Genomic DNA, 18,372 nt, shown 5'->3' on the forward strand with positions numbered 1-18,372 from the left:
TGGCGAAACGTTGACCGTCGCTCGGCCTGTCAAGTCCGGGTCCTCTGCCTGTTTATCGGTCTCCCTGCGCTGACCCCTCGGCGCCGGCAGAGGGCGACGCCGCGCAGCGGTCGGCAGCAGCACCCGAGGGGAAAAAAGCCCGGAGCCCCCCACCTGCACGGTCCGGTCCCGACCCGAGTCGACCCCCCAGCAGAAAGTCAGACCCGGGCTCCGTCCCCGCAGACATTAGTCCGGGTTCGCCCCCTCTCTGCACTCAGTCTACCGACGGATGGATCCTGGTCTGGATCCATCCGTCGACTGCCGTTACTTCTCGTCACAGAGCTCAGCTAAAAGACACAGAACGACCTTTACAGAGACAACAACAACCAAAAACCGGGTCCGTCCCTGGCCCCGGTTCAGCTCAGATCAGCTTTACCGGGGAAACTCACTCCGTGTGCATTTACGCTACAGGAAGTAAAGTTTTTAAAATAAACAAATAAGAAAAACCTGGAAACTTTGGATCGAATATTAAAATAGGCCCCACGATTAACAGCATTAGTCTGTATACGGGACATGAGACGACGCAGTTAAAGGACCGGTTCACCCGAAAGAACCGAACCGAACCGAACCGAACCGAAGTCCTCTCCTTCTCACTTCACTGATTTGCAGGGAGCGTTTTAAGGTTTAGAAGATCTCCACCACCAAGATGGCCGCCACCCCCCAGGGCCGAGGAGATGAATAAGATTCAGTTCTTCGTGCTCCAAGCTTTGGAACACGAACCTTTTTTTTTACTATAATTTATCCATCGGTTCCTCTGTCGACAGTGAGTTCTGCGGATTATCCAGAGTAACGGGGACATGATTTCTGTAAAGACAGTGGAAAAAATGCTTCCTCTTCTTGTTGATTCTCCAGGCACCAAAACTGATATTTTATTCAGCTCCGCTGCCGAGATCTCAAAACCCTCGCCACATAAAAAACTCGGAGCTGGAATCCAGAAGGGGCCCCGGGCGGAAAAACAACAAAAAAAAAGAGCCGCGGGCCCGAAACCAGCCGGCGCTCTCACTGCGGAGAACTGTCCTGCCTCCACATCACGGTGCGTCAGTTCGTCTGTGGCCAACACCGACGGGGTAAAGATGCAGGAGCTGGATCGAGGCCTCGGTCATCTCAGCCTGAGTCCCGTACTGGTGCAAGCGGCAACGGATCGGATCCCCTCACGCCGATTTCCGCAGTTAACCACCGGTTCAACCTAAAATGACAGGTTCCCCTTTGCCCCGAGTTACCGGGACTGAAGGTGGGAAAAAAAAAAACCCCCAGTGTGTTTCTGAAAATGAAATCGAGCGTTAAGTCGATGAACTTAGGACGTATTCACACTAAAGCAGCAATGGTCCATCGTTTGATGTTTCAACCTGCCGGTGAAGAAGGTCCCCGGAGGCGACGAACTCGCGGTGAGAATTACCTTTACAGCTGCCGGCCGCCGTTCCGATCAGCGGCCGGCAGCGACGCCCCAGAGTAACTGACGCGTCCACGTTTGCTCTTCGTTCGGATTGAACCGAAGCGCGGCTCCGACGCGGGCGTCGTAAAACATTTGTTTCCGCATCCGCTGAACTAGTGTAGCCGGCGGGCTTCTCTCATCGGATTCGTAAAGGGCGCTAGCTACTTTACCAGAGTACCGTGGGTAGAGCACTTTAATGAACCCGAAGGGAAATTGCAGTTTTGCTGCAGCCCCTTCACATAAATCACAATGAGGTGGGTCGACAACAGTCAGCGCGATTAAAGGCTAAATTACACACAGTCGTTAAATCGACTCGGTAAAGGACAGAAATCAATGTAAATAATAGAAAAGTGTCACGTTCGGCTTAAAGACATCAGAGCGTCGACTTTTCCAAGATGTCGAGCCGTTCCCTTAAATGTTGTTGTTTTGTTTGTTTCTTCAAACCCACGTGATCTCAGGTGTGAAACTCCGCCCTAACTACAGGTAGAGGTCGTCACGCAAATATGGGTTGGACTGACCCTTTAATTACAACGGTTAGTGATGTAATGATGTATGTACCCGCTACCTCCCCCTCCCTCCCTCCCTCTCTCCCTCCTCACTCTCTGTCGGTGTCGCTTCACCGTCCTCTCTCTCGCTCTCTCTCCCTCTCTCCACCCCCCCCTCTCTCTCACTCTCTTTCGGTGTCGCTTCACCGCCCCCCCCCTCCCTCTCTCTCTCTCCCTCCTCACTCTCTGTCGGTGTCGCTTCACCGTCCTCTCTCTCTCTCTCCCTCTCTCTCCCCCCCACTCTCTGTCGGTGTCGCTTCACCGTCCTCTCTCTCTCCCTCCCTCCCTCTCTCCCTCTCGCTCTCTCTCTCTCTCTCTCTCTCTCCATCCCCCCCTCTCTCTCACTCTCGGTTGGTGTCGCTTCACCATCCCCCCTCTCTCTCTCTCTCTCTCCCTCACCCCCACTCTCTGTCGGTGTCGCTTCACCGTCCTCTCTCTCTCTCTCTCTCCACCGTCCTCCCTCTCGCCCTCTCTCTCTCTCTCTCCCCCTCGCCCCCCCCCTCGCTCTCTCTCCCTCTCGCTCTCTCTCTCCCTCTCTCTCTCTCTCACTCTCTGTCGGTGTCGCTTCACCGTCCTCTCTCTCCCCCTCCCTCCCTCTCTCTCTCTCACCCCCCCCCTCTCTCCCCCTCCCTCCCTCTCTCTCTCTCTCACTGTGTCTCCCATTCTTTTCTAAGCTCTCTCTACCGTTGTCAGACCCACTGTGGGCTCGGCTCTCCGAGCTCGTGCTGCAGCCATCTGCCAATGACGAGCCCGCCGCGAGAGAGAGAGAGAGCACGAGCTCCTACGGTACGGCGCGCGGGGCTCGTGCGGCATCAGATATGTGAGCGGCGGGAAGCGGCTCTGCCTCGCGCTGCAGGAGGACGGCAGGATGGCGGGAGGACGGCGGGGTCTCGTGGCCCCGCAGAACACGTTCCTGGAGAACATCGTCCGAAGGTCCAACGGTAGGGTCCGGTCCGGTGCGTTCCGGTTCCGTCCGGTTTATACACCTGAATTTAAGCGGCGGTAGCCTGTCAGTTTACCGGCATGACTCGTGGTTCGGTTCGGTGGCTTGACCGTCAGGCAGCTCCACTGAGACGGGCTCCGTCGTTGTAGGAAAACCCGCACAGGTCCGGCTCACTACCTGGGTGGCACTTCCACTATTTACCGGGCCATTGATTCGTTTTAAGCAGGCACCGGTAAGACGGTGACCGGTTAAACGTAGAGGAAAACAACCGGGCATTTCACAGGAAATGAACTAAACTAAAAGCCTTTGGGCCCCAGACCCTCAGACGAGGCTGGATTGACCTCCCAGGAAGCCCCAGGGCCACATTTGTTGGCGGGGCCCCTTTTGACCTCCAGGATACGTGGCCAGAAACCAATCAGTAGCCCGCTCTACATCTGAAATAATTGGTTGATTAGGCGATCAATCGATTGGCGGTAATCAGTGAAGCGGAAATGGCAAAGATTCACTGGTCCCGGCTTCTCAGATGTGAATATTTGCTTGGTTTTTTTTTTACGAAAATAAACTCAACACGTCGGATTTTTGACTGTTGGTCAGAAAGAAAAGGGGAAAAACAATCTGGAAACGTTAGCTTGGGCTTCAGGGCGTTTTATACACCGAGCGATCCATCGATTACTGAAGAAATAATGTCAGATGTATTGATAGAGAAGATAATCAAAGGTTGCAGCCTCAGTTCTCCTACGATGGAATAATACGAACTTTTCTGCCTGTTAATTACGCGAAACACAGAAAAATGACAGGAATTTGATTCAAATTCAACTTCACCACAAATGAACACAATATAAACTAAAGCAAAGGGGGTTTTTAGAACGAGATCCTGACTGGGTCCCTCTACGAGACCGGGTCCACAAGGTGTCGTCGTTGATGTTTAGTCAACTTCTGTAGACAGAAGTGGAGTTGAGTAAACCTGGGGGTTCTGGGGCGCCTCAGGGCCTGGGGCCCGGGGCCCGGGGCCCCTGCGAAGTTGCCCACTTGGCCCAGTTGGTCATCCAGCCTTATCTCGGGCTAAACACCTCGTCCACCCTGGATTCAGCTTCGTATAGTTGAGCCATGTTTACCTACGTTCAGATTTAAAAAACCAAGTAATACATATTTTCATGTTTTAAAGCAAAGTAACACATATTTACCTTCATCCTCTTCCTTCTCATTATTGGCCGTGTCTTGACTTCGTTTAAAAAAAAAAAAAAAAATTTAAATTTAAATGTTTAGCAACAGACTGAAAATCAATCGCAACGGTTCCGGTGATCGATCCATCGTTCAAGTCACCCGTTGAGAAAAGATCCCAAACTTTTCCTGCTTCCTGCTGCTGCAGTGAATTAAATTAAATAATTTGATATTGAAAGTAATAGTTAGTTTCAGCCCATTTTACGTTCACAGGTAAAAACTCCAGCTAGCTGGTATTTTTAAAGATGAGTGGTAGTTTTTATTAACACTGAACTGAATGCGTAACATGAAAGTGTTGCTGAAGCCGCTGAGACTTGAGAGCAACTCTGCAGCTGTTGTTGTTTAAAAACAACAACCACTGGATGGCGTTGACGGTGACCTGCCGCCGACGTTTACACAACTAATGAACAAAACCGGAAGGTGCCAGAAGATTTCCCCGGGGTTTCGAGAGACTTAAAATCGCCCAGAGACACATTGCGGTCATGTCACAGGAACCTTGAAGGGGCAGTTCCCCCCAAAACATTCCAGGGATCTTTCTCCAAGCAGATGGTTTTGGTTTTATACCCACGTGAGATTTCGGCCTCCACTTCAATGCAGTGGAATCGGACCGAATTTGGCTTGTGCCGCTTTTCCTATTCCGGCTCACGCGGGTCTCGAAATCCGCCGTCGATTCGCAGTAATAAGAGTTTTCATTATTCTTGAGGGAGGAACCGGTGAGTAGGATGTGAGGAGGAGCTCTCAGGCACCGGTCGGCTCCTTCTCAGTGGCCAGGCTGTGTTCCCTTTAAAAGAGTGAAGTCATCACACCCCGACCCCCCCGACCCCCATTTGCTCAGCTTTTACTTTTGTTTTGGGTCCTCGGCAACCCCCCCTCTCTCTCCCGCTCCCTCCCCCCTCCCTCCCTCCCTCTTTCTCTCTCTCTCCCTCTTCCTCTCTCTCCCTCTTCCTCTCTCTCCCCCCCTCCCCTCCCTCCCGCACTCTCTCCCTCTTCCTCCCTCTCTCCCTCTCCCTCCCCCCTCCCTCCCTCTTTCTCTCTCCCTCCCTCTCTCTCTCCCTCTTTCTCTCCCTCCCTCCCTCTCTCTCTCCCTCCCTCCCTCCCTCTTTCTCTCTCTCTCCCCCCCTCCCTCTCTCTCCCTCTTTCTCTCCCGCTCCCTCCCCCCTCCCTCCCTCTCTCTCTCTCCCTCTCCCTCTCTCTCCCTCTTCCTCCCTCCCTCCCTCTCCCCCTCCCTCCCTCTTTCTCTCTCTCTCCCTCCCCTCACTCTCTCCTCCCCTCTCCTTCCCTCTCTCCCTCTTTCTCTCTCTCTCCTCTTCCTCTCTCCCCCCTCCTTCCCTCTCTCCTTCCTCCCTCCCTCTCTCCCTCCCTCCCTCTCTCTCCCTCTCTCTCCCTCTCCTCCCTCCCTCCTCCCTCTCTCCCCTCTCCCTCTCTCTCTCCTCTCCCCTCCCTCTCTCTCCCCTCTCTCCCTCTCCCCTCCTTCTCTCTCCTCCCCTCCCTCCCTCTCTCTCTCTCTCCCCTCTCCCCTCCCTCCCCTCCCTCTCCCTCTCTCTCCCTCTTCCTCCCTCTCTCTCTTTCTCTCTCCCTCTCCCTCCCTCTCCCTCTTCCTCCCTCTCCTCTCTCCTCCCTCCCCTCCCTCCTCTCCCCTCCCCTCTCCTTCCCTCTCCCTCTCCCCTCCCTCCCTCCTCTCTCTCCTCTCCTTCCCTCTCCCTCTCTCCTTCTCTCTCTCTCTCTCCCTCCCTCCCTCCCTCCCTCCCTCCCTCTCTCTCCCTCTCCCTCTCCCTCCCTCCCTCCGTCCTTTCCTCTCTCTCTCTTTCTCTCTCCCTCTCCCCTCCCTCTCTCTCTCCTCTTTCCCTCTCCTCCTTCTCTCTCCTCCTCTCCCCTCCCTCCCCTCCCCTCCCTCCCTCTCCTCTCCCTCTCTCTCCCTCTTCCCTACCTCTCTCCCTCTCCCTCCCTCCCTCTCTCTCTCCCTCTTTCCCTCTCCCCTCCTTCTCTCTCCCTCCCCTCTCCCCTCCCCTCCTCCCTCTCTCTCTCTCTCCTCCCTCTCCCTCCCCTCCCTCCCTCTCCCTCTCTCTCCCTCTTCCTCCCTCTCTCTTTCTCCCCTCGCTCCCTCTCTCTCTCTCTCTCTCCCTCTCTCCCCTCTCTCCCTCCTCCCTCCCTCTCCCACTCTCCCTCCCTCCCTCCCTCCTCTCTCCCTCCCCTCTCCTTCCCTCTCTCCCTCTCCCCTCTCTCCCTCTCCCTCACTCTCTCTCTCCTTCCCTCTCCCCTCTCCTTCCCTCTCTCTCTCTCCCTCCCCTCTCCCTCCCCTCCCTCTCTCTCTCCCCCTCCCCTCCCTCCCTCCTCTCTCCCTCTCCCTCTCTCTCTCTCTCCCTCTCTCTCTCTCTCCCTCTCCCTCTCTCTCCCCTCTCCTCCCTCTCTCTCTCTCCCTCTCCCCTCTCCCTCTCTCTCTCTCCTCTCTCTCTCTCCCCCTCCTCCCTCTCTCTCTCCTCTCTCTCTCCCTCCCCTCTCCTCCCCTCTCTCCCTCTTTCCCTTCCCTCTCTCCCCTCCCCTCCCTCCCTCCCTCCTCTCTCCCTCTCCCCTCTCTCTCCTCTCTCCCTCCTCCCTCTCTCCCTCCCCTCCCTCTCTCTCCTCTCTCCCTCTCCCTCCTTCTCTCTCCCTCCTCTCCCCCCTCCCTCCCTCCCCTCTCTCTCTCTCTCTCCTCCCCTCTCCCTCCCCCCTCCCCTCCCCTCTCCCCTCTCTCTCCCTCTTCCTCCCTCTCTCTTTCTCCCTCGCTCCCTCTCTCTCTCTCTCTCTCCCTCCCTCTCCCTCTTCCTCCCTCTCCCTCTCTCCCTCCCTCCCTCCCTCACTCTCTCCCTCCCCTCTCCTTCCCTCTCTCCCTCTCCCCTCTCCCTCCCCTCCCTCTCTCTCTCTCTCCTTCCCTCTCCCCTCTCCTTCCCTCTCTCCCTCCCTCCCCTCCCCTCTCTCCTCCCTCCCCTCTCCCTCTTCCCCTCTCCCCTCTCTCTCTCCCTCTCCCTCCCCTCTTCCTCCCTCCCTCTCTCCCTCTCCCTCCCCTCTCTCCCTCCCCTCCCCTCCCTCCTCTCTCTCTCCCTCCCTCCCTCCCTCCCTCCCTCTCGAGGTTACTGACGTTGACGTAGTTTTAGTTTGTCTCTGTTCTCGCTGCTTCAACTGTGTCTGCTCCTTTTAACCACTTTTCTTTTTCACCTTTTCAGTTTGGACGTTGTCACATAGGCAGACAGGTACAGACCGGTGTTTCCACACGCTGTCGTGTACATGTGTCCCTCCCCACCCACCGACCTGTGTTGTATACATACATAGAAACGAGCACCGGGTCTAATTAGAGCTCTGGTTAAATCCTGTATGTGTATGTATAATCCTCGCTGTCGTGTGAACCCTCGTGTCTCTTTCTCTGGACGCTTCCCGTTGCGTATGACTATCCTATAGCCTGTGAAGGTTTTCGTGAAGCCAAAGGGTCATTTTTTTTCTGTCTTGAAGTTTTTTTTGTTTGGCCTCTTTAACCTTTAATCTCTCACCACTTACCCAGACTTTCTCAACCTTTTTCCGGTTTGTGACCAGGTTTTTAGGGGCCAGAGTCAGATTCTGCGTTTTCTATACTTTACATTTAGGCCGACGAACCGCGGCTGCAGAATTAGGCAACTCGAGATTTTACTGCTCAAAGTGCACGTTCTCTACCGGCTTGTTCTAATGCAATCAGTTACAACATCTGAAGGTGGAGCCTTTGATGTTCAGGTACTGTACTGCATATTGAAAGGTGTTTCTATTAGTCGCACACATGAGCTGGACAGAATATGGTAACATCGCAAACTACAGCCCTACAATGACCATAAAGTTGAATTAACTGCTCTGAAGTATTAACGAACGCTATAAACTTCAGTTTATCTCAGTTTCGATGATGCCTCAAACCCATTTAATTGGGTCTTTAAAAAAAGGTCTTAGGAGGTTTTCGAAAGTCTTAACATTCATTTACGAAAGGTCTCCTGCTGCTGTGGGAGGCAGTGACGTCAGTTATGAGAAGTCTCTGTTTGTGGTTGCGGCTGTCAGGGGGGCGTCGCACACCTCTGAGCCGAAAGCGCGACCGTTGTGACAGCGGACTGGGTTTTTCAGTCAGCGCCGTCGCAACGCTGCCGTCGCCGCTGCTGCTCCTACAGTAGCTACAAGGATCACCGGCCCCTGAAGGGCACGTGTTGATTTTAGTAGAAACCTAAGGGAATTAATCACGTTTAACGGCTTCGTCCATCCATCCATTTAATGCTGCTTATTTGGGTCCAGGTTTGCCCAAACTTTATAAACTATGTAATTAGGAATTATTGTCATCTACTACTGGAAAGCATTGAAAAAACGTGATGTGATCAATTATTCTAGGCCATTTTATTCCCATGGGTACGACGGTGACACAGGCATTACGTTGCATATAGAATTAAGAAGGTCACGAAAGTCTTAAATGTAACGGTTTGAAAACTGCAGAAACCCTGTTTATCTACAAATAGATCGAACAAATGCGAATGTTTTCTCTCCCTGAACCAGTCTGCGAATCGAGCGAGTCCAGACTGGTCCTCAAACCCGTGCAAGACCATGTTCAGGCTGACACCGGCACTGCGTCGCAAAAAACCCCCACAGACCACAGGGCTCCGGCAGAGAAACGAGCCACACAACTCCGTCGATGCAGGCGACGCGCACACACACACACACACACACACACTCAGTCCAGATGATCGCCCGTTAATAGAAACACAGACACAGATTTTCCCTCTTAAACTCATGCAGTGGGGAAACTGACCAGCGGTGTCAGAGCGCTCATGGACGCTGGATTAGTGGCGTCCAGGCTGCCGTTTAATTCACTGTAATGATAAACAATTAATTAACACGACGTTCTGCGGCTGAGCCCGGCTCACCCCCGGTAATTAAAATGCCAAGAATGAAATCGAGCCTTAAATTCCGAAGAGCGGCCCCGAGGGGCTGCGCTCTTCATCACACGACACGACAGGAAAAGGGAAAACTTGTCCCGGCGGTGGCGCTGCAGGGAAGGTCATGGGGTCAGAGAAATGATTAGGAATCATCCCAATCAGTGCAACGATTGCTCGGTGTTGTGCAGCCATTTTATGTACTCCCTAAGTTTCAGCCTCACGTCAGCAGCATACCAACGATTAATAAACAGTTTATAACACACCATGACTGTCTAAATACCGTATATTATAAGTAGTTGTAAAGGAGCTATAAAGACATTGTGTTCATTTATCATTCCTTTTAGTATTTGTTGGCAATTACAACTTCTCCTTTGAGCACATTTATATTTTGTTCTCATTGAGTATGAATGGTAAATAGTGACACTTAAAGTAAAGTGCTGCCATTATTTTAGGGTCGTCTGTGTTCGAAGGCTTTGTGTATGTATATTTTGTCATCTGTTAAAACAAATGACAAAAAAACAGAAGCTAAATGATTTTTTTTTTTAGCTTTTTCAAACATTAACATGCATTTAAGTGTGACCGACATCCACTTGGTTTATTTGTTGTGACTGTGCCCTGTGTGTTTCTCCTTTTCAAAATAAATCTCCATCCCGAGCTGTGTGACATTACGTTCTCTCGTGTATTTTGCATCGGAGCAGTCATGTTGTTCACCTTTTTTGTTTTGTTTTTTGAGCATGTTAAAGCCTGCAGGCTGCACTGTGCACACGATCCTCTTCTGTGCTGGGACTCAGCTCAGGCTTTTGTTCGGAGAATGAATGTAGCTGTGTGAAACATTCAGGAAGTCATACCTGAATGTGTAAGTGTCAGGCTTTGTAATATTATAGTGGAAACTGAGGAAAAATAATATCAGAGCTATACAGGAAACGCTTTGTTGACTGGTAACATTCAAAACAGCTGCATGACACATACAGTCAGAGGCCACTTTATTAAATTATTTATTATTTTAAATTGATAGTCTTTCTAAAGGTTATGCTGACATTGTTGAAAATTTTCATTTCAAATGTGTAAATTCAATCATGTGTTCGTTAATGGGGTCATACCTAAAGGTGGTGTCGTACTGGACCACACTACAAGTTGTTGAATGGGAGGCAAAGATACTGCATGAGGTGAATCTGAGTCAAAAACCGCACTCCTTCTCCACGGAGTCATAACTCGGTCAAAGCTGAACACAATCGTATTGATATCGTTCGGTGTGACTCTCACTCCCTGAGGATGTCGTTATCTCTGATGTCCATCGTGAACAAACCTCCATAAATCCACTTAGAAATCATAGGAAAAAAAGAGGCTTCAGAACTTGCCTGAGAATCATCAGGTTTTTGAGTTTTCTTCAGTATCACATTCATCCAGTGGTACCTGTCTGTACATCCATGGGCACACTGCAAACAGAAACTGCTAATAGCTAATTCGGCTACTTTTAATGGTGACATTTTACCAAACTGTAAACAAATAGAGGCTTAACAAAACTTGGCTCAAAGAGAATACCAGTACCTGCCCGTAGCTGACATTACAACAGCCCATGTCTCCTGATCAGATTAGCAAAAACATTTTTGACTTCCTTCATTTTCACACAAAAGTCAAACTTCTTGCCGAACTGATTTTTTTTTTTTTTTTTCAAAAGAGAGAAAGAAAAAAGAAGGACAAGCAGCTCTTCACACTGAAAAAACAATTTAAATTTACGGAGGACAGTAAGTAATAGGTAATTGCTGCTGTAATTATTTAAAAAAATTAACATACGCGCTCCGGATGTGATTAAAATAACAGAGCAGCACAGCTAATGTTAAAATCACTCTCCCTCCCCAAGAGAAATAAATCCAGTCCTGATAGGGCCTTAAATGGTTAAAATTTTAAATTGTAAACTATCTGATCGAAGAATAATAAACCTTCCTGCTGATGTAAAAATGGTGTGTTTGTCTCTCTGAGCTGCTGCTGGTGTGCTGTGGCAGTTAGCTGTTTGTTCTGCTGTGTCCAGACAGAATATTAATAACACAGTATGTGCCCGAAATACTAAACGCTCTTACCCTAATGTCAAGTCCTGGTTCACAGTAGAGCCCGACAGATACTGGATTTTTGAGGCGAATACCGATTTTCATCAGTATATCAGCCGATATTCTTTACATGCATACGGTATAGGTCAGTTATACTGAAAAGGGAAAACGATGGGGTTGTTGGTTATGAACTTTCCAACAATGTAATTAACAAACTAGTTGGCAACTTGCCGCGGAGACGCCGCTTGACCCGGCACCACCGTCTGCTCAGCTGTGATGGGTACTCTGCTACATGTGCTGCAGACAGTGCTGAGAGCATTGTAAGCAATGGAGTCGGAGCGCGCTCTGCTGGACAAACTGTGTGATGACACCTTTCCTAAATTACCCCAAGTATGTTTTTCCGCATTACGTCCTGTAAAAAAAAAAAAAAAAAAAAAAAAAGTTTTTGTATTGGCCAACATATACGCTGATACCGATGTATCTGTGATGGGCCGATATCGACTTGACAACACAGCCAAACAGCCAAAAGAAAACCACCTGTGATTAGTCAGACAGTTTACCTTTAACTCAGATGTACGTGATGCAGCAGTGCATCTGGCTTTGTGTTATCTGATGGGTTAATTAATGAAAGTCTATCAACTATAGATCTGCAACAATTGGGCTATTAGTTGATTTCTCTATAACCAGAAAATTAATTGGCAGCAATTTCACGGTAATTGATCAATCATTTCAGTCAATTTTAGGCAAGAATTGCAAAAAAAAAAAAAAATCACTGGTTTCAACTTCTCAGTTATGAATATTTTCTGGTTTTCCTACTCTTCTAAGATCATAATCTGCTCTGGGTTATGTTTAGCTCTGTGGAAGAACAAAACAAAACATTTGAAAACATCCGTGGGCTCTGGATCGTCAGACATTTTATATTTATATTTATTTTATAAATCAAACGATTAATTGAGCAAATAATTTGTAGACTAGTTGATAATAAAAAACAACTGTTGACCATTGCATCCCTAATCAATTGTGCAGCCCTGTCGTGCGTAAGACATGATTATAAAATGTTTTTGTCATGTGATCCACTGAGGTAGGAGAGATTCTAACCTCCCGGTTTCTGTGGTCAGATACCAATTTTGTGCTGGGGAACGCACAGATCGTGGACTGGCCTGTCGTCTACAGCAATGATGGCTTCTGCAAACTGTCCGGTTACCATCGAGCCGAGGTCATGCAGAAGAGCAGCACCTGCAGGTACAACAACACACCAACAAACACTGTTGTTGGATCAGTGAGAGCTGGTGATTGTCCTTAGTGTCTGTGTACTGTACAAGCACTGGAAGGACTGTGTTTCCTCCTGCAGCTTCATGTACGGAGAGCTGACAGACAAGGAGACGAGCGAGAAGGTTCGACAGACCTTTGAGAACTACGAGATGAACTCTTTTGAGATCCTGATGTACAAGAAAAACCGTGAGTGCCTCCGTTTTCGACGATACTGAATAACTATGTCGTGTACTCACAAAGTGTTTCGACTGACTTGAAACCCAAAAATCCCAGAAACTCACGGATCTCAAGACCTCGAGACCCAGTTTATGTCCTGAACTGGGACACACATCGTGCTGACAGTTGGCGGCCTTTCAGCCGTTTGAGCTGGTCAAACTTGGCGATAGAGACCGTCTGTAGAGAGAGCTGTCTGACCGACCATTCAGCTCCCCGAATCAGCAGTTTCACTCATTTAGTGCAGGTTTTCATTATTTTTCTTCCGCACATTTTTTTCCATAAGCAATGGTTTGGAAGCAGAAATGTATCCGGATCAGGGCCAGATGAGATCGGTCAGGAGAGGCTGTAATTATGGATAAAAGTAGTAACAAGAGTTGAAAGTTTGATTATCTTTAGACTGATCCTATGGGTCCACATTTAGCCCAAATATTGCCTATAATATGAATTACACTGCACCATAAAAGTATGCATTATATCTAAATGAACCTGTTTTTTTGTGTTAATTATGCTCAAATTATTGACATAGTTACCTTTTATATTGCACTATTGTTCCTGTTAGATCAGTTGTCTGTCCTTTTCTGATTGGATATAAAGCTTCGGACTCTGAAGACCTTTACGAATACGTCATGTTTTGTTTTCATTCTGCTCTGGATTGTGTAGAAGAAGAGCTTTAATTAAAACAGAATTCATCCCATGTGGATGATTACTGCATGCTGTCTGATTAAAATTAATTAAAAACGTTTGAGAGTGAACTGAATTATTTGAAACTATGGACACAGTTTCAATGCTCAGAATAAAGGCAGCACCACACTGAAATATTCCAAAACTCAAACTCCAGTTATTGTCATTGGAGTATATTGAAATTTGGAACATCAGACTGATTTTCTCTCCGTTTGTGCTGCAGGGATGCCAGTTTGGTTTTTTGTGAAGATCGCTCCAATCAGGAACGAGCAGGACAAGGTCGTCCTGTTTCTCTGCACTTTCAGTGACATCACCGCCTTCAAACAACCAATTGAGGATGACTCATCAAAAGGTGGGTGGCGTTGAATTATGAAAAACATAACTCCGAAACGCAGGGTAGTGTTCTGTGGTCACCCCATTACAGACTTTGTTACAGAATGATTAACTGTATTGAACATATTATTTTGTTTCTGGGATGAACTGTCTCACTGTTCGGCTCCAGGACAGACAAGAAGCTTTACTACTATGTATACTGATAATTCTAATAATGACTTTATTTGTGTAGCACTTTTCATGCAAAGATAGAGCCCACAGTGCCATACAAAACAGGATTAAAAAACATGTTAGGTCAAAAACAGAAATGAAAATAAACAATAAAGAAAAAGGTCACCCCAAATTAGAAGCACAATTAAAAAGATAGGTCTTTTGTGTATTTTAGAAACACCAAGGTGAACCTGTAAAAGTAAGGCAGTGGAAAATATGAAAGTTCTTGAAAAATAAAATCGTTTATGCAGTCGCTTATATAGGAAGGTGCAGGTTGTGTGAGGCTTTATAAACAAGAAGACTTTAAAATTATTTCTAATAGTTTGAGATGGCCAGTGCAGGGTAAACCAGTGTTTTTTTTTGTATTAGTCCAAAATTCTGGCTGCAGTATTATCAATAAACCACAGTTTTCTTCAAGACTTCTTAGGTGGCCTGATAAACAGAGATTTCATAATCTAAGAGACTTGTACTAACAGCATGGATCAGCAATTCAGCATCGTTCGAGTTAAAAATGGCCTGATTTTGGCGATGTCCCAAGATGAAAAAATAAAATTTAGATCAAAGTTTGAACCACTGCTAGATCTGTAACTTGAGTCTTAATCTGTTTGGACAGACAACTAAACAGTGACTGTCTCTTTTTTTTAGGAGTAGAATCTCTGTTTTCTGCTTACTGAGTTTTTAAAAAAATGTTTATTAATCTAAATGTTGGTAAGAGTGAGACAGCATTAAGATAAGAGCATTCAAAGAACAGGGGTTGTCTGGCAAAACAGATGTATACAGTGGTGTATCATCTGCGTAACAGTGGTATTTGACGTCATGCTGACTAATAATGTTTCCCAGTAGGAGCAGGTATAAAGAAAACAGAACAAGGATGTTATGTTTTCACCCATATCTGTCTGTTGCTTTGTTTGTTGGTTTGTTTGTTTGTCGGCAGAATTTCGCAAACTACTGAACCGATTTGCACCAAACGTGGTGGAGGGATGGGGCATGGGCCAGGGAAGACCCCATTACATTTTGGGGCAGATCCAGATAATTTACTATGAATTTGAATGTTTTTTTCTCTGAAGTCTGGTGTATGTTGTTTGACATTCACCTTGGCGGAGGCCTGCGCTCTACTGAGTGCCCTTCTAGTTTACTGATGTTTCATCGAGGTTTCAGTCCGATGATGCTGCTGCTCTGTGTTTTCGGCAGGTTGGGGTAAATTTGCCCGTCTGACTCGTGCATTGACCAGCAGTCGAGGAGTTCTGCAGCAGCTCGCCCCAGCTGTCCATAAAGGAGAAAACGTCCATAAGCACTCACGGTTGGCAGAGGTAACATCATTTCACGAAAGTTCTTTCCGTTTACATTAAAACCTTCACCTGGTAGAGAAAAATGGGACGTATCTTTCCATAAGACACATCACCTGGTGGAGGAGAAATTATCTATACTGTTTGATAAGGTAAAACCTAGTCTTTCAAAGCCACTACTACATCTTGTGAGCTCAGTTTTAAAGCATAAGATTTAAGTCCAGTTAACATCAACTGAGAATTAGATGAGCCTGATGGATGTTTTTGGATAACCAGAGAACTGCGGGCAGTGTTTAAATAGTGACAAATCCTGAATCTCATGATTCAAGTGTTACAGGTCTCAAATGATGCATTGTTCTGAAACTTCATGGTGCATTTTATGCCTCACATGTACATGTATTGAGAAACTGATTTTGGTGAATACCAAGGCATAAATGCAAAAACATTTCTGGACAAATTCCAGCTGTTTCTGCTTTGGGAGCTGAAAGCAAAAACCAATGACCGTCCAGTACCTACTATATAACTACTATCGTTCAATAGTGTGTGGATCCAGAGGGCAAAGGAGGGAACTGACTATCATATTGAACACCTACTTAAAATGACAGCTGCCCCTAGCCAATGCCTGTTGTTGTGTGACAGACCAGTCAGTGTGTTCACACACAAGAAACCAAGTTCCTCCCCTTTACACAGACGATAATGTTCAGATTGGATTGACACTGTCAGAGAGGTATTCATTTAAGTATGTTTATTATTGAGGTTGTAGTTTGCAGTGGTCTTTAACAGGATGACATGACGTACATTTAGAGGTGTTTCTAATGTTTTTCCCACCTCGCTTGTTAAACACGAGGGGGAAAGATTATTAGAAAGTCCTGTAAAACGCCACCACTCACTCTCACAATCTCTCTTTGCCACTTGTTTAAGGGAATAGGTCTCACTGATGGTGTTTGAGGCTGTTCGCTTCCACTCTGTGTGCTTTATGATGATCCTGTCTTAACTCGGACGGATGTTTAGCAGACATAACAATATACATATATATATTGGAGGTTCATTAAGAACAGCTAGCTAAGACTAATGCAGTCTAATACAACAGTCCTGCATCCTCTTTTGTGAAGGTCAAAATGTTCAGTTTGTGTCAGATGTTTTACAGAGTTGTTGATTCAACTTTATGGTTATTTTGGAGAATGTAGTTTGGGCTGCCGTTGAACCACATTGTGTTATACTGACAGGTGTTTCTGTTATATTGTCCACTCAGTTTACATCTATTAAGGGAAAAGCTAAATAATAAAACACCTCTCTGTATAAATCAATAGAGTTCTAGCTAGGTGTTCCAAATGAACAGGTAACTGAGTGTATATCATCAGTCTGTTTTGTGTCCGACTTGAAGTAGTCCTGTTTGGGGCTGTCTCATCCTTTCTGTGGCTTAAGCAGCCATAGTCTCTCCACACCACTCATGTCTTGTCTTGTTACCTCGTTTACCCCCAGCATGTCCTCAGGTTTCAGGTTGTTGTGACTGTTGAGCTGTTTCTTTCTGTGCCAACATAAAAAAGTCTTTTATGAAGGAGTGCTTGTCTTTCCCGTCTGTCTGACTCCTGATCAAAGCAACATTATGTGGACCTTGTCACAACCAACCCTGATTTGCATGCTTGGGTGAGTGAGCTTTTCACTGCGCTGCATTATGACTGGGTAGGCATAACTTTGCTTCTGTGATGCGATTGGTCTCTACTACGTTGTCAAGCAATACACGTTTCCATCACGATCAGATTCATATTGTTTATATGACCCCGCACTGGTTTCAGTTTTAGTTGGACTTTGAATTCATAAATTATTTTCGATTTTAAGCTGCATCTCTACATTTGATGATCTTGACTTTCATCCGGTTGCTCTGTTGTCACAGTGATACTTTATCTGTTTGAAGCACATGCTCATGTGTCAACCTGCTGTTAGAAACGTGGTTATGTGCAAACGGGGCTTATTTAAATGATCTTTCTCCAGGAGAAATCTAGCTGTGGAAGTCATGTTTCTCTAATTCCGTACCCCGAATACAGAAGCTCGGTTTTTCGCTTGCACGACTGTTTAAGAAATCAGATCAGAGCAGAAAACCAACTGTAACCTAGTTACTTAACTACACGAGTGAGTAAATATTGTTGGGTAGTGTGAAGATACAGTACTTTCTCCTCCTGCCTTGTTGAAATGAAATCCAAGTCCCCCCACTTGGCAGCCATCTTTGCAATCCCTGGGCACTTATTTCAGGCTAGTAAGACCGGGCCCCTATCTAAATGAACGGGGAGAGACACGTAACTTCACTTTCAGTGGTCACATGGACATAAAAAAACTGCACGTATAGAATCACCAGTCAAATCTGATTAAAAACTGCTTGAAAAGTTCAGTGACTCTGCCCCAATATAACGCTTTTTCCCACAGGTTATACTTCTACTACGCATGCACAAGGTTTCGCTTGCGTCAGCGCGCCAACACGGTTGGCTGGATATGTTTCCCATCCGGCTGTTATAAAGCAGACGATTGGCTTTTGGGGGGAAACGGTGGGGATACGTGTCACACAACTGCCATCTTTGGCGTTAAGGACTTTTCTATTCAAAATGCTTTAAGTGGTTTGTCTCCTCTCTTGTAATGTCTCTGAGAAAGTCTTCTCTCCTTTCATAAGACCTTTGGACCGATACAGAGAGAGGGTTATTCAATAAGAGACCATGAATCCAGACGTCCAGAAGTGAACAGCACCGGCAGAATCTCCCTGTAGGTGCCCTCCCCTGTGTCCTGTGGTACATGGGTTCCATCTGAGCAGCTTTCCATTTGTTTTAGACTTTATAACAGATGATCCACTCCAGCTGCCAGGAGCTGAGCACAGGCCTGAACTTGATAGATTGTAAATGACGGCACTTATTACTCCGACGATGGCAGAAATCAACTGACCAGTAAAAGTAATGAGGTTTAATACAGAATGACACAAGACAGAGCTGATGTAACGGTACAAAAAGACTGAGCTGAATATTGCTCTTTTTGTTTCTCTTATGAGATAAGAAGTGCTTTTGATGAACTCCTTTGAAATTGATCTGAAACAAAGCCAACAGCATCAACAGCTTTTAGTACCTCTGACGTCCTCTGTCTTCCTGTTATTTGGCAGAGCAGAGTGTTTGGATGGGCTGATAGATGGAAGTAGTTCCTGTTGTTTACTAATAGCCTGCTTTCAGTGGTTCAATGGGTTTTGCTTCCTGAGCCAA

General features: G+C 47.0%; 1 protein-coding gene across 1 annotated transcript in view; it reads left to right on the plus strand.

The window, feature by feature from the left end:
- Positions 1-2,884: 2,884 nt before the first annotated feature.
- The window catches only part of kcnh1b (potassium voltage-gated channel, subfamily H (eag-related), member 1b), a 60,837-nt gene continuing 45,349 nt past the window's right edge, over positions 2,885-18,372 (plus strand). The window contains exons 1-5 of the mRNA XM_040147171.1: positions 2,885-2,957; positions 12,257-12,380; positions 12,490-12,596; positions 13,531-13,659; positions 15,042-15,160. Coding sequence (XP_040003105.1) covers positions 2,885-2,957; positions 12,257-12,380; positions 12,490-12,596; positions 13,531-13,659; positions 15,042-15,160 — 552 coding nt within the window. The remainder of the gene's footprint in view (positions 2,958-12,256; positions 12,381-12,489; positions 12,597-13,530; positions 13,660-15,041; positions 15,161-18,372) is intronic.

Source organism: Xiphias gladius, chromosome 15, assembly GCF_016859285.1.
Source record: "Xiphias gladius isolate SHS-SW01 ecotype Sanya breed wild chromosome 15, ASM1685928v1, whole genome shotgun sequence".
Taxonomy (NCBI): domain Eukaryota; kingdom Metazoa; phylum Chordata; class Actinopteri; order Istiophoriformes; family Xiphiidae; genus Xiphias; species Xiphias gladius.